We start from the raw sequence: 18,273 nt of genomic DNA on the forward strand, positions 1-18,273 counted from the left end.
AGTTGATTACAAGTATAAAGAGAGACTATGTGTAAAGAAATACAATATTTTTGGTGATTTTTGTCATGTTTTCCTTTTCCTGTCATTTTTTGTAAGCCATGGTCCGCATAAATCTAGCATTAAAATATATCACGATGGCACGTGATCATGGCACGATGCGTCATCAAAATCGTAAAATAACATTGTCGTTTGCTATGATTTCATTAGTAAGGCAAATGTAAAAGAGGAAATTTGTTAATGTATAATGTTTTATTACTAAATTAAATTTATCTGATTATTTTCCATTGGAGTAGTTCGTATTTTATCGAGTCCAAACTGTTTTATTGGAGGAGACTCAGTTTAACTTGTCACTAGTATTCGTCAAAGCATTGCACTGAATAAGGCTTGTCACAATATGGTTTCTCAACTGTCAATTTTAAACTGAATTGCCAAATTGACTACCAATGTTAACTTGACAAATTGTGGATAGCGAACAGTCGCTAGAGGGAAATCTTCCGATAGAGCAAATTGAACCCACAGCACCATCTTTCATATTAGAAAACGCGCTGCCACCGAATCCTGAAAACAGTATTTCACTGAAGATGACCCCCCCCCCCAGCAAAGTAATTTAAGACCATGCAGAGGGAAAAGGGAAACACCTACATCGACACAAATCTGAATTTTATGCACCCAAGCTAAGAGGACTTAAAACTTACATTTCCTATACATTTACAGTTTTTAAAATATATTTGCAGATTTTTAATTTTATTCATTTTCTAAAATTTTAGGGCCTTTCAAAAGTAAATCCTGCCAAGTCAACTTTCTACGTTTCTTGAGAAGGCATCGAAATTCAGAAATCGTGTACACCATGTGGTGTGTGCCAAGTGTGGTGAAAATATACCTACTGGGGCAGACCTATTCCAAGTTGTGGGAACTATGGCACCTGTGGTAGGAGTTTTCGAAGCGTAGCGGAACTGGTTGGCACATCCGGCATTCTGAGAAATGCACCAGGTGGCGGAAACTACTGCATCAGGTCACTGTTTGTATTTTTAGCTTATGGCAACAAAACATTAGACTTTTTTTAACGGCGTGGCTATCGATTACTAAGTCAGTTTCTTTTCGTTCAGCACATTCTAAAATATTTCTGAAGCACTTTCACGCTCAAGCAAGCAAAATCGAGAAGAAAATTGTAACATTAAAGTAGTAAGAAAAACGTTACAGCCAGAGACAATTGCATTGAAATCAACATCAATATTAAATCTACTTTTGATTTTTCCGCATAATTTGGTTTAATGTATTTTCCAAATTGTCTTGTGACTGGCTCATATACTGTGGATCACTTACGCCTTTTCGAATGAGTAACGCAGGATTAATATATAATTTTTTTCTTTTGTCTTTACGAACATTAAACTTCTCTTAAGTTATTTTGAAGTTCAAAACCAGAGTAAACAGAAGATCTTACCCAGAGCCCAAGGTTACACAGTTTCCAAGTATGAATATGCTTTGTTCCAACAAAAATTGAAGAACAAAAAACAGCGAGTCTGCACGTTTTGGCGCTTAGTTCTGATATGAAATTTTTTGCTCGCTATACAAAATTATATCGCTTTTATTAAAAAGATGGACTTGGAATGAAAAAATGCAAGAACTTAGAGCACACAAATCGGATCAACTTAGTATTTCCACAGGACTATTTACACTACTAAAAAACGTAAAAAAAACTAGGAATAAACAGTTTCACGATTTATGTGCACCATTTACTCACATTAACTTGGTATTATATTACATTCAGCCATACAAAAAATGTCTTATAGCGTCAAGATAATTTGGTATGTGATGGACTTTTCACAGCAATAGATTTGTATATTTGAGAATTTTGTCCAGAAAAAAAAGAGATTAAAAGCCCACTTAAAAAAGGAACTTGGCAAAACCTAAATACATTTTCTTTTAGGCAATATTTTAAGGTTTTTGAACTAGCGCAAAAGCCTCCAACTTGTGGAATAGCTTAATAGTGTTATCGGTGCAACATATTTATTCCTACGTGCAACTAGTGCTGATAGAAAAGTTAACCTTGTTCTGCTAAACTCAGGTTCTGAGGACAATTTTCCAATTTTTTCCTACACATTTTCAGCATCTTTCTAGCTATACAAAAAGAAATATTCTTTAGACAAATAGAAAGAGTGAGAGAGAAAAGGGAAGAAGTGAGAGAGAGTGAGAGAGAAATAGAAAGAGAGAGAGAGGAATATAGACAGAGAGAGATAGAGAAAGAGAAATAGGGAGAGACAGAAAAAGAAATTCAGCGACCGAATTTTCCCTCATAATGAAATTCTTTAAATGAATTATATCCAACAAAAATTTATATGTTCTTCCAGTACAGGTTTCTTTCCTGGACAAGTCCCTTTTCTGGGAGAAGGGGATAAGGTTTTTTTCTCAGATTTATTTAGAAATTTCCAAACAGGAGAATTTGTTAATCATGTGATTTGTCTAGATTACATGAGAAACTGTATGTAGTGGTAGTACACGAAGTGGTAGCAAAAGGTATACCCCACCTAGTGATGAATCCATTCTTGGTGAAATCTTTTTGCAGATTCTATGTTTTTTTACTTTTAATTTTTCTAGGTTTCTAATAAGAATTTTCTAGATCTTTCAGTCTCTTTAGTGCTTTCACAAAGGATTTTACTTTTTTTTCCTTCAAATTATCATTATGAATTTTACGATGGAACTTGGTGTTTGGTAAAGGAAGGAAATTAAGCCTAATTCAGGGTTGCAATTTGTTCAACAATTATGGCAAAAGAAAAGTATAAACGATAAAAGGGAGGATCCTGATGAAACAATATGTGAATCTATTTAGGAGTCTTTGCCCAGAAGTATTGTTGAAGTTCATTATTACCGTAAGATTTCAATAAATAATGTTTCTATTTACATGGTTTTCAACGATGTTATTATTGGAACTATCGACATCTGTCATGTTGAAACTTTCTAATCAACTTTCAAATAATGAAAGTCATGTTTATAAAAGGAAATTTTCTTTGTCCTTTTTTTAATTTAAAAATATTAGACGAAAAAAGAAAAAAAATAATTCAGAAACCAAACAAGGATGGCTTTCTGTTATTAAAAAAAAAAAATAAAAAAAATGAAAAGACAAAGCAAATATATTTCGATTGCTGTCTTAAAATATTGTGAAACTTGCAAATTTACAATTAGGTAGTTATCCCCTAAAACACAAGAATCCTCCTGTAACAATACTGCTTCATAAGAAGAAGAATAGACCTTATAGAATGTCCTAATGAATAAACCTATTAGAATGAATCGACCTCATAAAATAACCTAATGAATGACCTTATAGAATAGACCATAATAGAATGACCTTATCCTTCTCAGCAAAGGTTATAGTCACTGGTACTGTTTGTAGCATGGTTCCCAACCACTGACGTCTAAAAAGAGTGCAAATCAAGGTAAAAAAAAAGAGTGACCTTTGCTCAAAAAGAGTGCAAGTCAAAAAAATTGTACGCGTACGGCTGCCAAAGCTTGTGTATCACCTCTGTGGTATAAAAGAGTGTTTTTCAAATGAAAAGTGTGCAAGTGGGTAACCCTGTTCTTTGGATTAATTACAATTTTGACGAAGTACTATTGAGGTTCAAAGTGAATGAAAACTAACACCCAAAAAGAGTGATTTTCACACTTCCTCCTCCCCTCTGAGATAAAAGAAGTGTATTTCACACGAAAACTGTGCAAGTTGGCGACCCTGGCTTGTAGAGGGTTCAATACCATGGCACTCACCATGCTCAAGATCTGCAGACAAGGCTGTCAAACTATGTGTTACGCAGGGCAACCATAACAGTAGACTTGGCTGCATTGGTTTACTTTTGAGGTTCAAAAAACAACGAAGGTGATAGGATTCAAAATTGTCCAGAACAGGTACCCTGCTGTACTTAAAACGCTCAAAATCTTCCGGCAGGGTCATCAGCCCTTGTTTCACAGAACGGAGTCAGAACTAGCATATTACATGGACAAATTTGGTTGCAAATTGTACAAAGAAATTATAACTTACCTTCCATGATATGTAATTTTTCTTCTTCTGTCGTTCTTTCTTCTGCAAGGATAACCTCCTCTAGAAGAAAGGAGAATAAAATTGTAAGTACAACATGGACTACAAAAAATGTAAAACTTAAAATTAAGGGCTTAAATTTGGTACATATGTCACTGACAAAGGCAGTTTTCTGTTGAAATTAATTTAAAAAACATATTTTTTCCTTAAATTAAGTTTTCCAAAGAAAATTAAAGAATTCTACTAAACCAAAATGAGCAAAAATAGACTCAAATAATCTACCATGCGATACTACCACCCAAATACCATAACCCAGATGCCTTCCCAAGGCAAAAAGATAATTTGGACTTAATTTAAAAAAATGCAAACGATTGTGCATTGTCAGTTTAATATACATATGCTGATGTTTATTCCTTAAAATGTTAATAATATTTGATTTATTAAAGTAATAAAACTGAAAACATTAAAAAATTTCAGTTAAGGGCAAATCACATTCTGGCCTTGGGACGCATAGGTGTTTTGGCCCCTACTCATTTTAATTTCTATTCGTTTTGACCTTGACTTGGAGTTCATGCTGTTGATCATGCAGGATGACGGTCATGCGCGATCTTTTCTGCTACATCTGTAGATATTACACACTGTCAGTGGACAGGAGGAACAGGATTTGTAAAGCACGCCTATGAAGCTTACTTTGAAGTTAAACTGCGTGACCAAGATAAGTTTTGGGCATCGCACACAGTATGCAAGACGTGCGCGGAATACCTGGGGCAGTGGACGAAGGGTGTGAAAACTTCACTGAAGGTTCCGAGTTTCATGGTTCGGAGGAAGCCTTTAGACCATGCATCGAATTGTCACTTCTACGCCATCAATACTACCGGCATCAAACGGAATAATTGACACAGCCTCCAGTACCATGAAATTCCGTCTGCCCGATGTCCAGTTGCTCACTGCGCATAAAATCCTGTACCAGCGTTCATAGAGCTTCCCGATAGTGACAAAAAGGTAGCCAGTACAGATGAAGGAGGATATACAAAGGAAAAGTATAAAGCACAATACAACTTACGAGCTCTTAGCCTCAAGACTCAAAGAGAAAAATCTAATAGATGAGGACATACGTATCACTTTCTTTTGTAGAAGGTATGAGGACTATATGGGCTTCGTCTGCCAGGAGGAAGGCCTCGTGTACTGTTGATTTTTCGCGGTCTTCTTAGTAAACTTAGTACTTCTCAATACGATCCAAGAGATTGGCAACTCTTCATTGACAGCAACAAGCGCTCTTTAAAGTGTGTGCTCATTCACAATGGGAACCAGTTATCTTAATTCCTCTTGTGGACTCCACAGCTTAAGAAGTGTTTCGGGAAATGATAGGAGTTTGAGGGGTATTCACCCTCCGATGAATTTTTACTATTAAGCAAGAGCTAAGAGCTCATATGGCACTTGTGACGAGGTCGGAAGAGCCAAGAGCTCATATGGTATGAGCTCTGGCAAAATTCTAAGAATATATAGATTGTTTTAAAAGGAAAATCAGAAGCTTAAAGCCAGTCGGGATTTAAAATAAGAGCTCTGAGTCACGAAGTCCTTCTGAATATCAAAATTCATTAAGATCCGATCACCCAATCTTAAGTTAAAAATACCTCGATTTTTCTAATTTTTCCTCTCCCTTCAGCCCCCAGATGGTCGAATCGGGGGAAACGACTTTATCAAGTAAATTTGTGCCCTGACACGCCTACCAACTTTCATCGTCCTAGCATGTCCAGAAGCACCAAACACGCCAAAGCACTGAACCCCACCCCCTAACTCCCCCAAAGAGAGCGGATCCAGTCCGGTTACGTCAATCACGTATCTACAGCATTTATAAGCGTTTTCCAAAATTCCCGGTTTCTCCCTCCCACTCCCTCCAATGTCAACAGATCTCGTTGGGATTTGAAATAAGAACTCTGAGACATGAGCTCCTGCTAAATATCAAATTTCAGTAAGGTCCGGTCACCTTTTCTTAACTCAAAATACCTCAATTTTTCTAATTTTTCCAAATTAACAACCTCCAGCTCCACTAAGGAGAATGGATCTGTTCCAATTATATCAATCACATATCTAACTTGTGCCTATTTCTCCCATCAAGTTTCATCCCGATCTGTCCACTCTAAGTATTTTCCAAGACATCCGGTTTCCAATATTTCCGGTTTCCCCCTCCAGCTCCCCCCAGCGTCAACAGATCTGGTCGGGATTTAAAATGAGAGTTTTAAAGCAAAAGATCCTTCTAAATAACAAATTTCATTAAGATTTGATGACCCATTCGTAAGTTACAAATACTACATTTTTTCTTATTTTTCCGAATTACTCCCCCCCCCCCCAATTCACCAAAGAGAGAGGATCCGATCTGGTTATTTCCGTCACATATCTTGGACTTGTGCTTAATCTTCCCACCAAGTTTCATCCCGATCTCTCCACTTTAATCGTTTTCCAAGATTTCCACCCCCCCCCCCAATGACACTGGGTTCGGTCGGGATTTACAATAAGAGATCTGAGTTACGAGGTTCTTCTAAATATGAAATTTCATTAGGATCCAATCACTCCTTCGTAAGTTAAAAATACCTCATATTTCTAATTTTTAGAATTAACCTCCCCCCAACTCCCCCAAAGAGAGTGGATCCGTTCTGGTTATTTCAATCATGTATGTAGGACTTGTGCTTATTTTTCCTACCAAGTTTCATCCCAATCTCTCCACTATAAGCGTTTTCCAAGATTTTTGGTCCCCCCAACTCTCCCCAATGTCAGCGGATCTGGTCGGGATTTAAAATAAGAGCTCTGAGACACGATATCTTTCCCAATATCAAATTTCATTAAGATCTGATCACTCCTTCGTGAGTTAAAATTACCTCATTTTTTCTCATTTTTCAGAATTAACCTTCCCTCCCCAACTCCTTCAAAGAGAGCGGATCCGTTATGGTTAGGTCAATCACGTATCCAGGACTTGTGATGATTTGTCCCACCAAGTTTCATCCCGATCCATCCACTCTAAGCGTTTTCCCAGATTTTAGGCCCCCCAACTCCCCCCAATCTCACCTGATCTGGTTGAGATTTAAAATCAGAGCTCTGAGACACAATTTTCTTCCAAACATTAAAGTTCATTAAGATCCGATTACCCGTTCGTAAGTTAAAAATACCTCATTATTTCTAATTTTTCCGATTTAACCGTCCCCCACTCCCCCCCAAGACGGTCGAATCGGGGAAACAACAATTTCTTATTTAATCTGGTCTGGTTCCTGATACGCCTGCCAAGTTCCATCGTCCTAGCTTACCTTGAAGTGCCTAAAGTAGCAAAACCGGGACAGAAAGACAGACAGACCGACAGACAGACAGACCGACAGACCGACAGAATTTGCGATCGCTATATGTCACTTGGTAGATACCAAGTGCCATAAAAAGGCACTAGCCCGTCCAATCAAATTGAGCCCTTATAAAGTTTCTACAACAACTCCTTCCTTACAAAGTGCCCTGGTTTAAAATCAAAACAAAAAATAATACTTTGTGCCAACATCATTCTTTACTTAGGCAGCGATCAGAAGGATCTTCTCAGATCTTATTTCTACAGTATATAACTGTAAGAATACTTTATTTGTAACTAAAAAAGAATGTTGAAGAGAAATGTGTGCTTAGTATGAATTAGCCTTTAGTTCAGATATCAAATCAGCAATTACGAAAATGCCTTGATCACGCTATTAGAAAGAAAAGCCTTTTCAACTAAAAATACAATCCACTCTCCATCTATAAATAGGACTCTATCGATTTATGTCCAGATAAATTGAAGATAAGCCTCTCTCCACTTTAAAACAGGGACGACAATGTTTTCAAAATTTTACAATCTATTTTTACGGTGAGATGTTTGACTATGATGCAGAGTATTATCATCATTTACCAGAACGAACATTTTCTCGAAAGTGTTACCCGTAACATTATCCGTATTGTATATATAGTTCATCAAAAGCCTGTTATAAAAGGCGTAGTACAGCCACCCATGCACGTTCATTCTTACCAATTACATATTACAATTACCAGCTACAATTACAATTACCACTACCAATGTAAAATTACGATTACCAAATACAAAATCTTACCTGCTTTGCAAATCCATTCTACATAACCATTTAGTTCCCTTTCTAATTGTTGCTGCCTACGTAATTTCAAAAACGCCTGTCGATTTTCCACTCGCTCTCTTTCTTTTGCAAACTCACTAAAAGGTTAAATAACAAATTAGGATCACACACGGGGGAGAGTGTCACACCACTAATGCATCTTCAAAAGCGTTATAGAGGGGATTACAATGTAGACTGTTTTCTAGGGGTAATACCAATACCAAAAATGAAAGCCAAGCTTAAACCTATTTATGTTAATATCAGTTTGAAATTGATGGGCAATTTAAGAGACACCTAACAATTCTCTAGGCACCTTCTACATTTCAAAAATCTATGAAAAGGATTAGCGAATTAGGATCACACAAGGGGTTTTCAAAGGGAGGGGGGCACAAAATGGCTTTAAAACACCAAGGACAATAAAATGAAACATATTTTATATTTCAATGAAATTTCAAATGGTTATAATGTGCGGGCTGTGCAATGGCCACGCGGAAACTTGCACAACCATGGCATACTCTAGTATGCACAACCATTGTGCCATGGCAACCTTGGCACAATCTTAAAAATTTTTGGCATAAATCGGGAATTCAATTTTATTGAATATTTTTATTTCCCACCAGAAAATTCACGTCGACAATTCTTTTCAGATAATGTACCCTCCTCGTGGACAATTCTCCAGGGGTAATTCACCACACATACAAAATTGCGCAGCCAAAGAGATTGTGAGACACACAGGAAAAATACAAAAAAAGAATGGATTTTCGAATATTCTACCTTTAACTGGGGGACCGGTGGCTAAGTTATCATGGCAGGATAAGACAAATGCTAAAGAAATAATATTATTGATTATTTGAAATGAGGAGTTTTGTCCATTTTAATTTGTTTGGTTATGATTTGGAGTTTGAATCCAAGCTATTTTAATTAGAAAAAAAAGTCCCACAGACGGGAAAACTATCTAAAGTACCACTATTAGACGCCTTCTCAACCATATGGGTTGAACTGGAATCATTAACTATAGATGTCGATACTAGACCAAGTTCACGGGGAGTAATTACTCATACTTCTTAGTCTCAGTCTACATCTCTCTGCGCTTCCATCATAGGGCATCCCCTTCACAATAGCCACTAGTTTAATGTTCCTAAATTGTTCTCTTTAATCTTTTTCTGAAACTGTTATGATAACGCCCCCCCCCCCAAAAAAAAATACTAAAAAACGATGCAAAAAATAAAAAAGGAAACACTATGGAATTTTCTACACCACTTATTCTACTTATATCTTGGACCTTATTCTACTTATATATTTGGGAGGACTGCAATTTTCTGTTGGGGGAGGAATTACTGGTGGAAGGAGTTATCCAACGGACATGTATGTGAGAAATTTGAGGGGAAGGGGGCAGCCTAGAGCCTTATGTAGATGCGCAGTCTTTGATAGTAGAGGGAGCAAAAACAAGGAAGGTGGGAGAAACAATAGCAATAACAAAGTAAAAACATCTGGCATCAAACATTTTATGAAGGTTTATCTGTCTACTGAACACATAGTTGCCTTTTGGAATAAACAGGGTATTAAAATCGGAACTTTTGGGATAAAAAGAGCTGTGAAATTTAAAAATTTAGTTTTGCTTATCTGTTTTTAAGCTTCAACATGGTAACGCTGACAAAAAGGTGATGCTGCCTTATAGAGCTTTAAATTTTAAACCAAAAACAGCAAAATCTTGAAATCTGGTAATCTGGTAGAATTTAAATCATATTAGCATAGTTACAACTTTGCCTTTTTCCTTGTAAAAACAGTATTTTCATAAGTGTTTAATTTAATTTTAATCACATCTAGAAATGGACTGCGAGAATATTTTGACATTCTATTAGAGTTTGATGGTCTAACCATTTTAAATTAAATGTACCTGCTACGAAGAAAAAAAATAAATGCATACAGAAGGATAATTAAGTTATTCAAGGACATGATATAAAATTGAGGGCATTTCTGTCCAAGGGCGGATCTAGACCAAAATCTTGGGAGAGGCCGAATGTGATAAGGGTGCCAATGAGATAATTTTTTTTGGGGGGGGGGGGTAATACAACAAAGGTTTCAATAATTGACCAAATTGACAAATTTATTCTAAAAAAAGAGTAAAAAAAAACAAGGACTGAGGGTGACACAAAGACCTTGGGGGCTTCTGTCTCAACCTACTTCAGGAAATTCTTGCCACACCCCCATACAAGCAGATCATTTGCCTTAGTCTACCCCCCCCTTTTAAATGAGCGGCTTCTCTATTTTGAAAAATGATGTTTCTTTTAAGCTGAAAATCTAAAAGTAACAATCGAAAGTTTATTATGCATTGACTTCAAAGCAAACTAAAACTGCAAAAGCAACCTCAAATATTATGCTGCAGAATTTTGACAATGCCATTATGTCAGTATTTTTCTTCTTTTTTTGTCTTTGCTCAATTTAATAGTTAATAATAAATGTTTCTTCCTTTTTATAGAAATATTATGATCCTGCTGTATGAAACCTACTTTGTTGGGAAAATCATTTTGTCAGATTGATGTAATTTCAGAAACACGCAATTCATCTTTATAACATGCAACATATTGTTTTCTAATAATAGGAGATTTATAACGGTATTTTCGTGCTTTTGAAATTACATCAAGGTGGATCTATCTTATTGCCATATATATAATGCAAATAGCTACTAGGATGGAAAAAAGAGGAAAGCTGGAAAAGAGGAAAAGAAGAAAACTACCATAATACGGACATTATAAAGTGACGTCTCCAAATAACCAATCAAGAAGAAAAGCTGCTACCACTAAGAAAATCAAAAATTCACTGCAACACTTTTCAATATACCTGTATAAGATATCCAGTCGAAGTAATTGAGAAAGGCGTTTGTGAAATCTTTGTTTCTTTTTATCTTTCGAAATTTTTCACGTCTTTCAACTCGTTTTCTCTCCATTGAAAACTCTCTTCAAGATATAATAAATTAGACAAAGCAAGAAATTGATTATTCGCAAGGCAAAGTAAACAAAATATTTGAAAAAAATTTTCCACTGTTATAAAATTAGACTGAATCTCCTAATCTGTTTGTAGTGAGGGGGCTATGGATTTAAACCGAGCCCTAGCCACTACTCTTTTCTTCCTTTTATGATTTAAGATGACGAAAAAGCTTAACGGCCTTCCCCTCAGGCGAAGAAGAAGATGTAATTTACGCGATAGGGAATGTTTTCTAAACTAAACAGATGCATGTTACGTAATAGGAAGGGTTTCTTAAATATTTCTTTGATTGTTACGTAATAGGGTTTGTTTACTTTTGGTTGTTACATAAAAAGTTTTTTTTTACTTTTTACTGCTACGTAATAGGACGTATTAGTATTCACTCGTCAAGCAGGAAAATTTTGTCAAAATATTTTTCTTCAGGACATTTTTCAAGGCGTTTCATGACATCAAAAGACGTTTTTTAAATTATTTTTCTTCAAGACATTTTTCAAGACGTTTCAAGACATCCCAAGACGTTTTCTAGGGCATTTTTCCTCAAGACGTTTCAAGACATCCCAAAACTCTTCTAAGACATTTTCCTTTTTTCAAGACGCTTCAAAACATCCCAAGACGTTTTCTAAGACACTTTTTCTTCAAGGTGTTTTTTTTCATGATTTCTTTAGTTCTTACATAATAGGGGAATTTTTACTTATCTTATGGATGACGCATCCACAAGTGACTTGTTTCTTCAAGCCCCCTTTGGGGATCCCCGTTTCTAATTGAGGAGGAAACACACTCGGGTGTTACGCAATGACGGTGCATACATGGGATGTTACATAATAATTTCAAAGGTTTCATTTTCATTCAGTGCGTTTGTCTAAGGGAACTATTATATTCTAAGGATCTTTGTCCCCATTAGGATTCGAAAGGGTATATCCATCCTATGGAAGGGAGCCCTAGACAGTTAGACTATCAATTTATTCCTAGTATTTTATTCAGGAAATTGATTCTACGAAATAACCTATTTGCCCCTTGGAGAAATCCCTGTCCCACTTAATAGAATAACTAAGCGATTGATTACGTGTTTCGTATGACTGCAATAATTGAGATGCAGAAGGGAAAAATCGATTGACACTTGGTGTACACCCCGCATATTAAGTAGTACTTTAGAGATTGTTATCAGATAATATTGCTATCAGAGATATATAAAAGAAAGAGTACCATTATGGCTAAAATATGCTGCACCTTCATACAAGATCAAAAGTTTTTTTCCTTTTTACTAAACAAACTTTTTATGACAAATTTTACTTCACGATCGTAAATCTAAAGAATACAAACTTTTGTACATACAATTTTTTTTAATAAAAAACAAATTTACATAAAATTAATGAACAAAGAAAAATCAGTTAGAACTCAAGAACAGAAAAAATAAAACATAAAAAACAGACATATGATAAAAAATAAACCAAAAGAACGGTAAATTTAAGAAATGCGGGGATCCTACCAATCAATTCCAGAAGGGAGGATCGATATTAGAGGTAAATATAAGTCCTATTAAGAGCTATATCTGATTGCTTTTAATGAAAATACCGCGTTTATTTGAGCCAGGACTGTGCTACCCGGTTGACAATGCATATTCGAATAACATTTTCTCTGCAGATTTCACACAATCTCGTTAGAGGTTATATTTTTGACAGCTTTTAATGAAAATACCGCGTTTTTTTAGCCAAGACTGTGCATCCCCGGTTGACAAGCGCATATTTGAATAATATTTTCTCTTCGAATTTTACATAAAATCGTTAGAGGTAAATTTAAGCCACATTAAGACATTTTCGAGAGCTTTTAATGAAAATGCCGTGTTTCTTAAGGCCAAGACTGTGCATCCCTGGATGACAAGCGCACATTTCAATAATATTTCCTCTTCAAATTTCACACAATCCCTTAGAGGTTATTTTTGAGAGTTTTAATGAAAATCCCGAGTTTCTTTGAGCCAAGATTTTGCATCCCCGGTTAACAAGCGCACATTTGAATAATATTTTTTCTTCAAATTTCACGTAATCTCATTAGAGCTAATATCTTTGAGAGCTTTTAATGTAAATACCACGTTTCTTTGAGCCAAGACTGTGAATCCCCGGTTGACAAATACAAATTTGAGTAATATGTTTTCTTCAAATTTTATATAAGCTCGTTTGAGGTAAATTTAAGCCCCTTTAAGATATTTTTGGAGCTTTTAATGAGAATGCCGCGTTTCTGTGAACCAAGACTGTGCATCTCCGCTTGACAAGTGCACATTTGAATAATGTTTTCTCTTCCAATGTCACATAATCTCGTTAGAGGTTATATTTTGGGAGCTTTTAATGAAAACACCGCTTTTCTTTTCGGCCAAGACTGTGCATCCCTGGTTTCATAGACTTGGCTCGAAGAAACACGGCTTTTTCATTAAAAGCTCTCAGAAATATCTCTTAATTGGGATTAAATTTACCTCTAATATTAACCCTTCCCTCTGGTTTTGATTCCTATGACCCCCCCCACTTTCTTTAATGCATAGTTCTTTTTGCTTATATTCGTCCTTTGTCAGAATTTTTCACGTCTTCTTTTTCCGTTGTTGAGTTTTAAATTCTTCTTCTCTATTTTAATATTGCTTTGTAAATTTGTTGGTACAAAAGTCTGCATCATTTAGATTTATTGATTCAGGATAAAACTTCAATATATTTCTCAATTTAAGCATCTTGTAGCCTATGCACATAGGTATGTTCTTTCAAGAATGCCTTTAATATATGAAGGTGTATGAAGGTGTAGCATATTATAGCCATAATGGTACTCTCGCTTTTATTTCATCTCTGGAAGCAATATTATCTGATAACACTCTCTAAAGTATTACTTAACATTCAGGTCTATACCAAGTCGAAACAATTTCTAGTAATTGATTTACCCCTCTACATATCAATTATTGCAGTCATAAGGAACACACAATCAATAGCTTAATCATTCTAGTAAGCGGGACAGGGTTTTGTCCATGGGTCGAATAGGTTATTTCATAGAATCTATTTTATGAATCAAATAATGAGAATAGATAGCTGGTCCAGCTGTTAAGAGCTCCAGTCCATTGGATGGAAATACCTTTTCGAATCCTAATAGGGATAAAAATCTTTAGAGTATAAATGTTCCTTGAAATTAACGCATTGAGAGAAAATAAAATCTCTTAAGGTATTATGTAGCATCACATATGTGCACTTTCACTACGTAACACTCACGTTTGTGTCCTCCTCAGTTACAAGTTGGGATCCCCCAAGCGGGCCTGAAAAAACAAGTCACTTGTGAATATGTCATTTTTAACATAGGTAAACATTCCCCTATTACGTAAGAACAAAAGAAATCATGAAGAAATTCACCTTGAAGAAAAATATCTGAAGAAAATTTTCTAAGAAATTCCCTGATTGACTAGTGGACTCTAATACACTCTATTACGTAGCAACCAAAAGTAAAAAAATGTAACAACTAAAAGTAGACAAACCATATTACGTACCAAAGAAATGCTCAAGAAAACCCTTTCTATTGCCTAGCATGCACCTGCATTGTTTAAAAACATTCCCTATTACATAACATATATTTGTGTCTTTCCCTGAGGGGATCGCCGTTAAACTTCTTCTTCATCTTAAATCGCTAAAGGAAGAAAAGTGTAGTGGCTATGGATCCGTTTAAATCCATAACCCCCTCACTACTCCTATTTAAAAACTAATTATTTATTTACCTTTATAAACGCTAAAAGTAAACAAAAAATCTACTATAGCTATAAACATCATATTATTCTAACACAAAAAATAAAAAAACCCTTCAAAATAATCAGGTTTAAAGGAAACTTATCTAATTGGGAGTCTCATCCTCACTACTACAGAGTCAAGACCAGAATGAAATAAATTAACAAGCCAAATGACATATTAATACCTTGCATAACCTTACAAGAAGAATATGTCTTATTTTGTGCGTCGCGGAATATGAAGACAAATAGAGCACTGCTTATTCCACAAATCTACACGGTCATCCTTGTAAATTTGTTTCATTTGGCACATTGAAACACGGAAACAAAGCATTTACGCTATCAGATTTGCTTTCTCATAGCCACTAGGTAAGCCGGATTTTTACATTTTTGACGAGAATATGTAATTGTTTCATACAAAAAACGTGAATTTTATTTTTCAGCATCAATTTAATCGAAGTACTGTATATTTGACCCTTGATTATTTACGGTAATCTAACATGATTGAAAATTGGCATCAAATAGGTCAATTAAATTTCATGTTTACAAAGGTACGTAACCTATATCTTCTACTCTTGACCAAAATTAGTTTTTTGGTAGACAATTAGGTGTCCCTGATTTAGTTTCATAGTTATATATTTGGGACTAGACACTCTCAGATGTGGCTTTCAAAGTCCATTTATACCTTCACGATCATCCTATCCGATATTTTTCTTGCTTGTGCACTTTCCCTTATATTTCATTTTCCTTTTCTTGTTTCTATGTTTTCTTAATTTTCACTTTTTTATTCAAAAGGAAGAAAAATTCGTAAGGAGAAAACGAGGATAAAACAGTCTGTGAAAAATAGAAGAAAATATACAAACATTTCGGTCGACACCTTGAATCGATCGTCTTCAGTGCAGAATAAAAAAAAATACAGATAAACGTCCATAGGACAAATAAAAAAAACCTTAAAGCAAACATTGAAACTCTTTATTTAATAGGCAAGTAGTGTGGCTAGTATTAATAGCAGTAAAACGTTTGTTTTTTGTTAATAGGAAAGTAGTTACGTGGACTTTTGTGCGACCGCAAACCCTCACAGGTTTTCTTCGGAGTGAAAGTGTTAAGTTTATTTATTTATTTTTGAATATGAAAATAAAAATTTTAATTTTAATCTTTAAAGAAGAAGGGTTACCCTTACAACGTTACATAGAAAAGATCTTCTTCTTTTAGTTTCTGTTTGTTTTAATTGTTTGTTTTTTTGTCCTGTGGACTTTATAGATACTTTTTTTTATTCTGCACAAAATACGGTTGAGCGGAGGTCTCGACCGAAAAAATTGCATAGTTTCCTCTTTTTTTCATTGGCTGATGTTATCATTGTTTTCTCTTCTTCACGATTTTTTTCTTCGTTCTGTGATGCTTAGCCAGTGTGGTGTCAGAAATTATTTACATTTTCTATGTTTCCTCAAATTTTTATTTTTATTTTTTTCTATGTTTTCTCATGTTTTTAATTTTTTTCTATATTTTTTTAGTTCTCCTCTTCACCATTGATCTAATACGTTTGTGCTTATTAATAAATAGATAAATCAATAGATTGAAAATAAATCACATTCCGTGTTTATTAAGAAAAATAAATTCACATTTAGAAACCCGGAGTTTTACTTTTAAAATTTTTGCTACAAAAAGATTCGTGTTCTTTTTATCAATTAAAAAAAAATCAAAAAGGGAAGTTTTCAGAATAAAGTAAAAATCCACATTAAACAGTAAAACGAATGGATAATAAGTCCTACAGTGATCCAAATTTAAATGAACCGAAATTACTATCAATGAATAAATGAAGCCAAAAACAAACTGAAGTTATAATCACGTCAAACATAATGGTAGCCCATACTGCTATGATGAATAAACGAATACTAGAACAAACAGAAATGAAAATTGTCAATCCAGCCGAAGTGAAAACCAACAGAAATTACCGCAAATACGAGTAAGCGAGTAACCCCCCTTTAAACGTTCTAAAAGCCACTATCATCTGCGCTGTGCAAAAACTGATTTACATTTCAGACAATGTTTTTTATGTTTGACATGACATAACACCAAATCAGGAGTTTATGTTCTGTTATAAAATCTGCGTGTCAACAGTGGGCGATTTGCGGTATTTATGGCTGTTGCTCATCAAAATTCTGAGCCCTATTGAGTCTTTTCTTAGTAGGAGGCCTCCCCCAGGTCATTCAGCGCGTCCCCAGGTGGCAGATAGGGGGACGTTCTACAGATATGTAGGATACCTTCATAGAGGGTGCGGACCAAGGGGGAACCTAGTTCCTGGGGATCCATAATTGAAAATGGGACACCCTCGCCCGGGGGTCAGAAAAACAGGTGGAGGAGGAGGAAGGCCCCACTCATGTACACCATGCAGGGCCCACCGGTGTGTGGACATGTCCCGGCGGGTACACACCTTCCACCAGCAATGGGAAAAATTGCTCGGCGTCGCAGACCACCGAACGGGAGGATCCCTTCCCTTCCTAGAGGGACAACTATGAAGGGCAGACGATCCAGCATGGACAATGGCCTCTGCTAAGGGTAGAGAGGAGTGGCTTACCGCTACCCCGACAAATTAGCCATGAAACTCCTTCTCTTAAATATAAATTATGAAAATGGCGAATAAGAAAGTAAGAACTTGTGCTACCGCGTCCGGGATAACCGACGGTATGAGACCAAGAATTGCAAATTGTTACCGCGTCCGGGGCAGCCGACGATCATTTATCCGATTTGACGACTCTCTAGTCAGAGAAGACTTCGTTTATCCTAACCCCAAAAACAGATCTCTCCCTAGGAACGCTAAACGTACGCACATTAGCCAAACCAGGAAAAATGGAACTAGTCCTAAACGAGATGAACCGTTACCGCAGGGACATCGTTGGACTTCTGAGATCACCCTCCACAGGAACAGAAAAAATTAAACGACATCAGGCTCATCACGTCTAGAAGAAGTGATGGAGTTCACTGCCAAGGTAAGATAAGATAATATTTATTTTTTAAATTGTTTGGCAGGGTAGCCAAACAGTCTCTTCTTGCCATCCATCCTGTCTCTGAACGTATTATCACCATTCGTCTGAAAGGAACCATTTCCAACATGACCATAGTCCAATTTACACCCCAGACTTGTCCCGGAATGACCAAGAAGTCAAAGAATTCTACAGCCAACACCAACACACCGTTGACATGGCTCCCAAGAAAGATGTTCTGTTCGTGATTGGGGACTTCAACGCCATTGTCGGACACTCAAATGATGGAATTGAAGATGCCATGGGCAAGTTCGGGCATGGGCGGCAGAACCACAGGGGTAAAATGCTCATCGACTTTTGTCGGGATAACGAGCTTTTTATAACGAATACCATGTTCTGTCATAGAGAACG

The 18,273-nt window shown here is 35.9% G+C and overlaps 1 protein-coding gene across 1 annotated transcript in view; it reads right to left on the bottom strand.

Annotated features, from left to right (window-relative positions):
- The window catches only part of LOC136035788 (voltage-dependent calcium channel type A subunit alpha-1-like), a 208,837-nt gene that overhangs the window by 32,034 nt on the left and 158,530 nt on the right, over positions 1 to 18,273 (bottom strand). Inside the window, exons 5-6 of the mRNA XM_065717761.1 lie at positions 8,140 to 8,255; positions 4,028 to 4,087 (exon numbers count right to left, since the gene is read on the bottom strand). Of these exons, the coding sequence (XP_065573833.1) occupies positions 4,028 to 4,087; positions 8,140 to 8,255 (176 nt within the window). The remainder of the gene's footprint in view (positions 1 to 4,027; positions 4,088 to 8,139; positions 8,256 to 18,273) is intronic.

The sequence above is a fragment of the Artemia franciscana genome, chromosome 14 (assembly GCF_032884065.1).
Source record: "Artemia franciscana chromosome 14, ASM3288406v1, whole genome shotgun sequence".
Lineage (NCBI taxonomy): Eukaryota > Metazoa > Arthropoda > Branchiopoda > Anostraca > Artemiidae > Artemia > Artemia franciscana.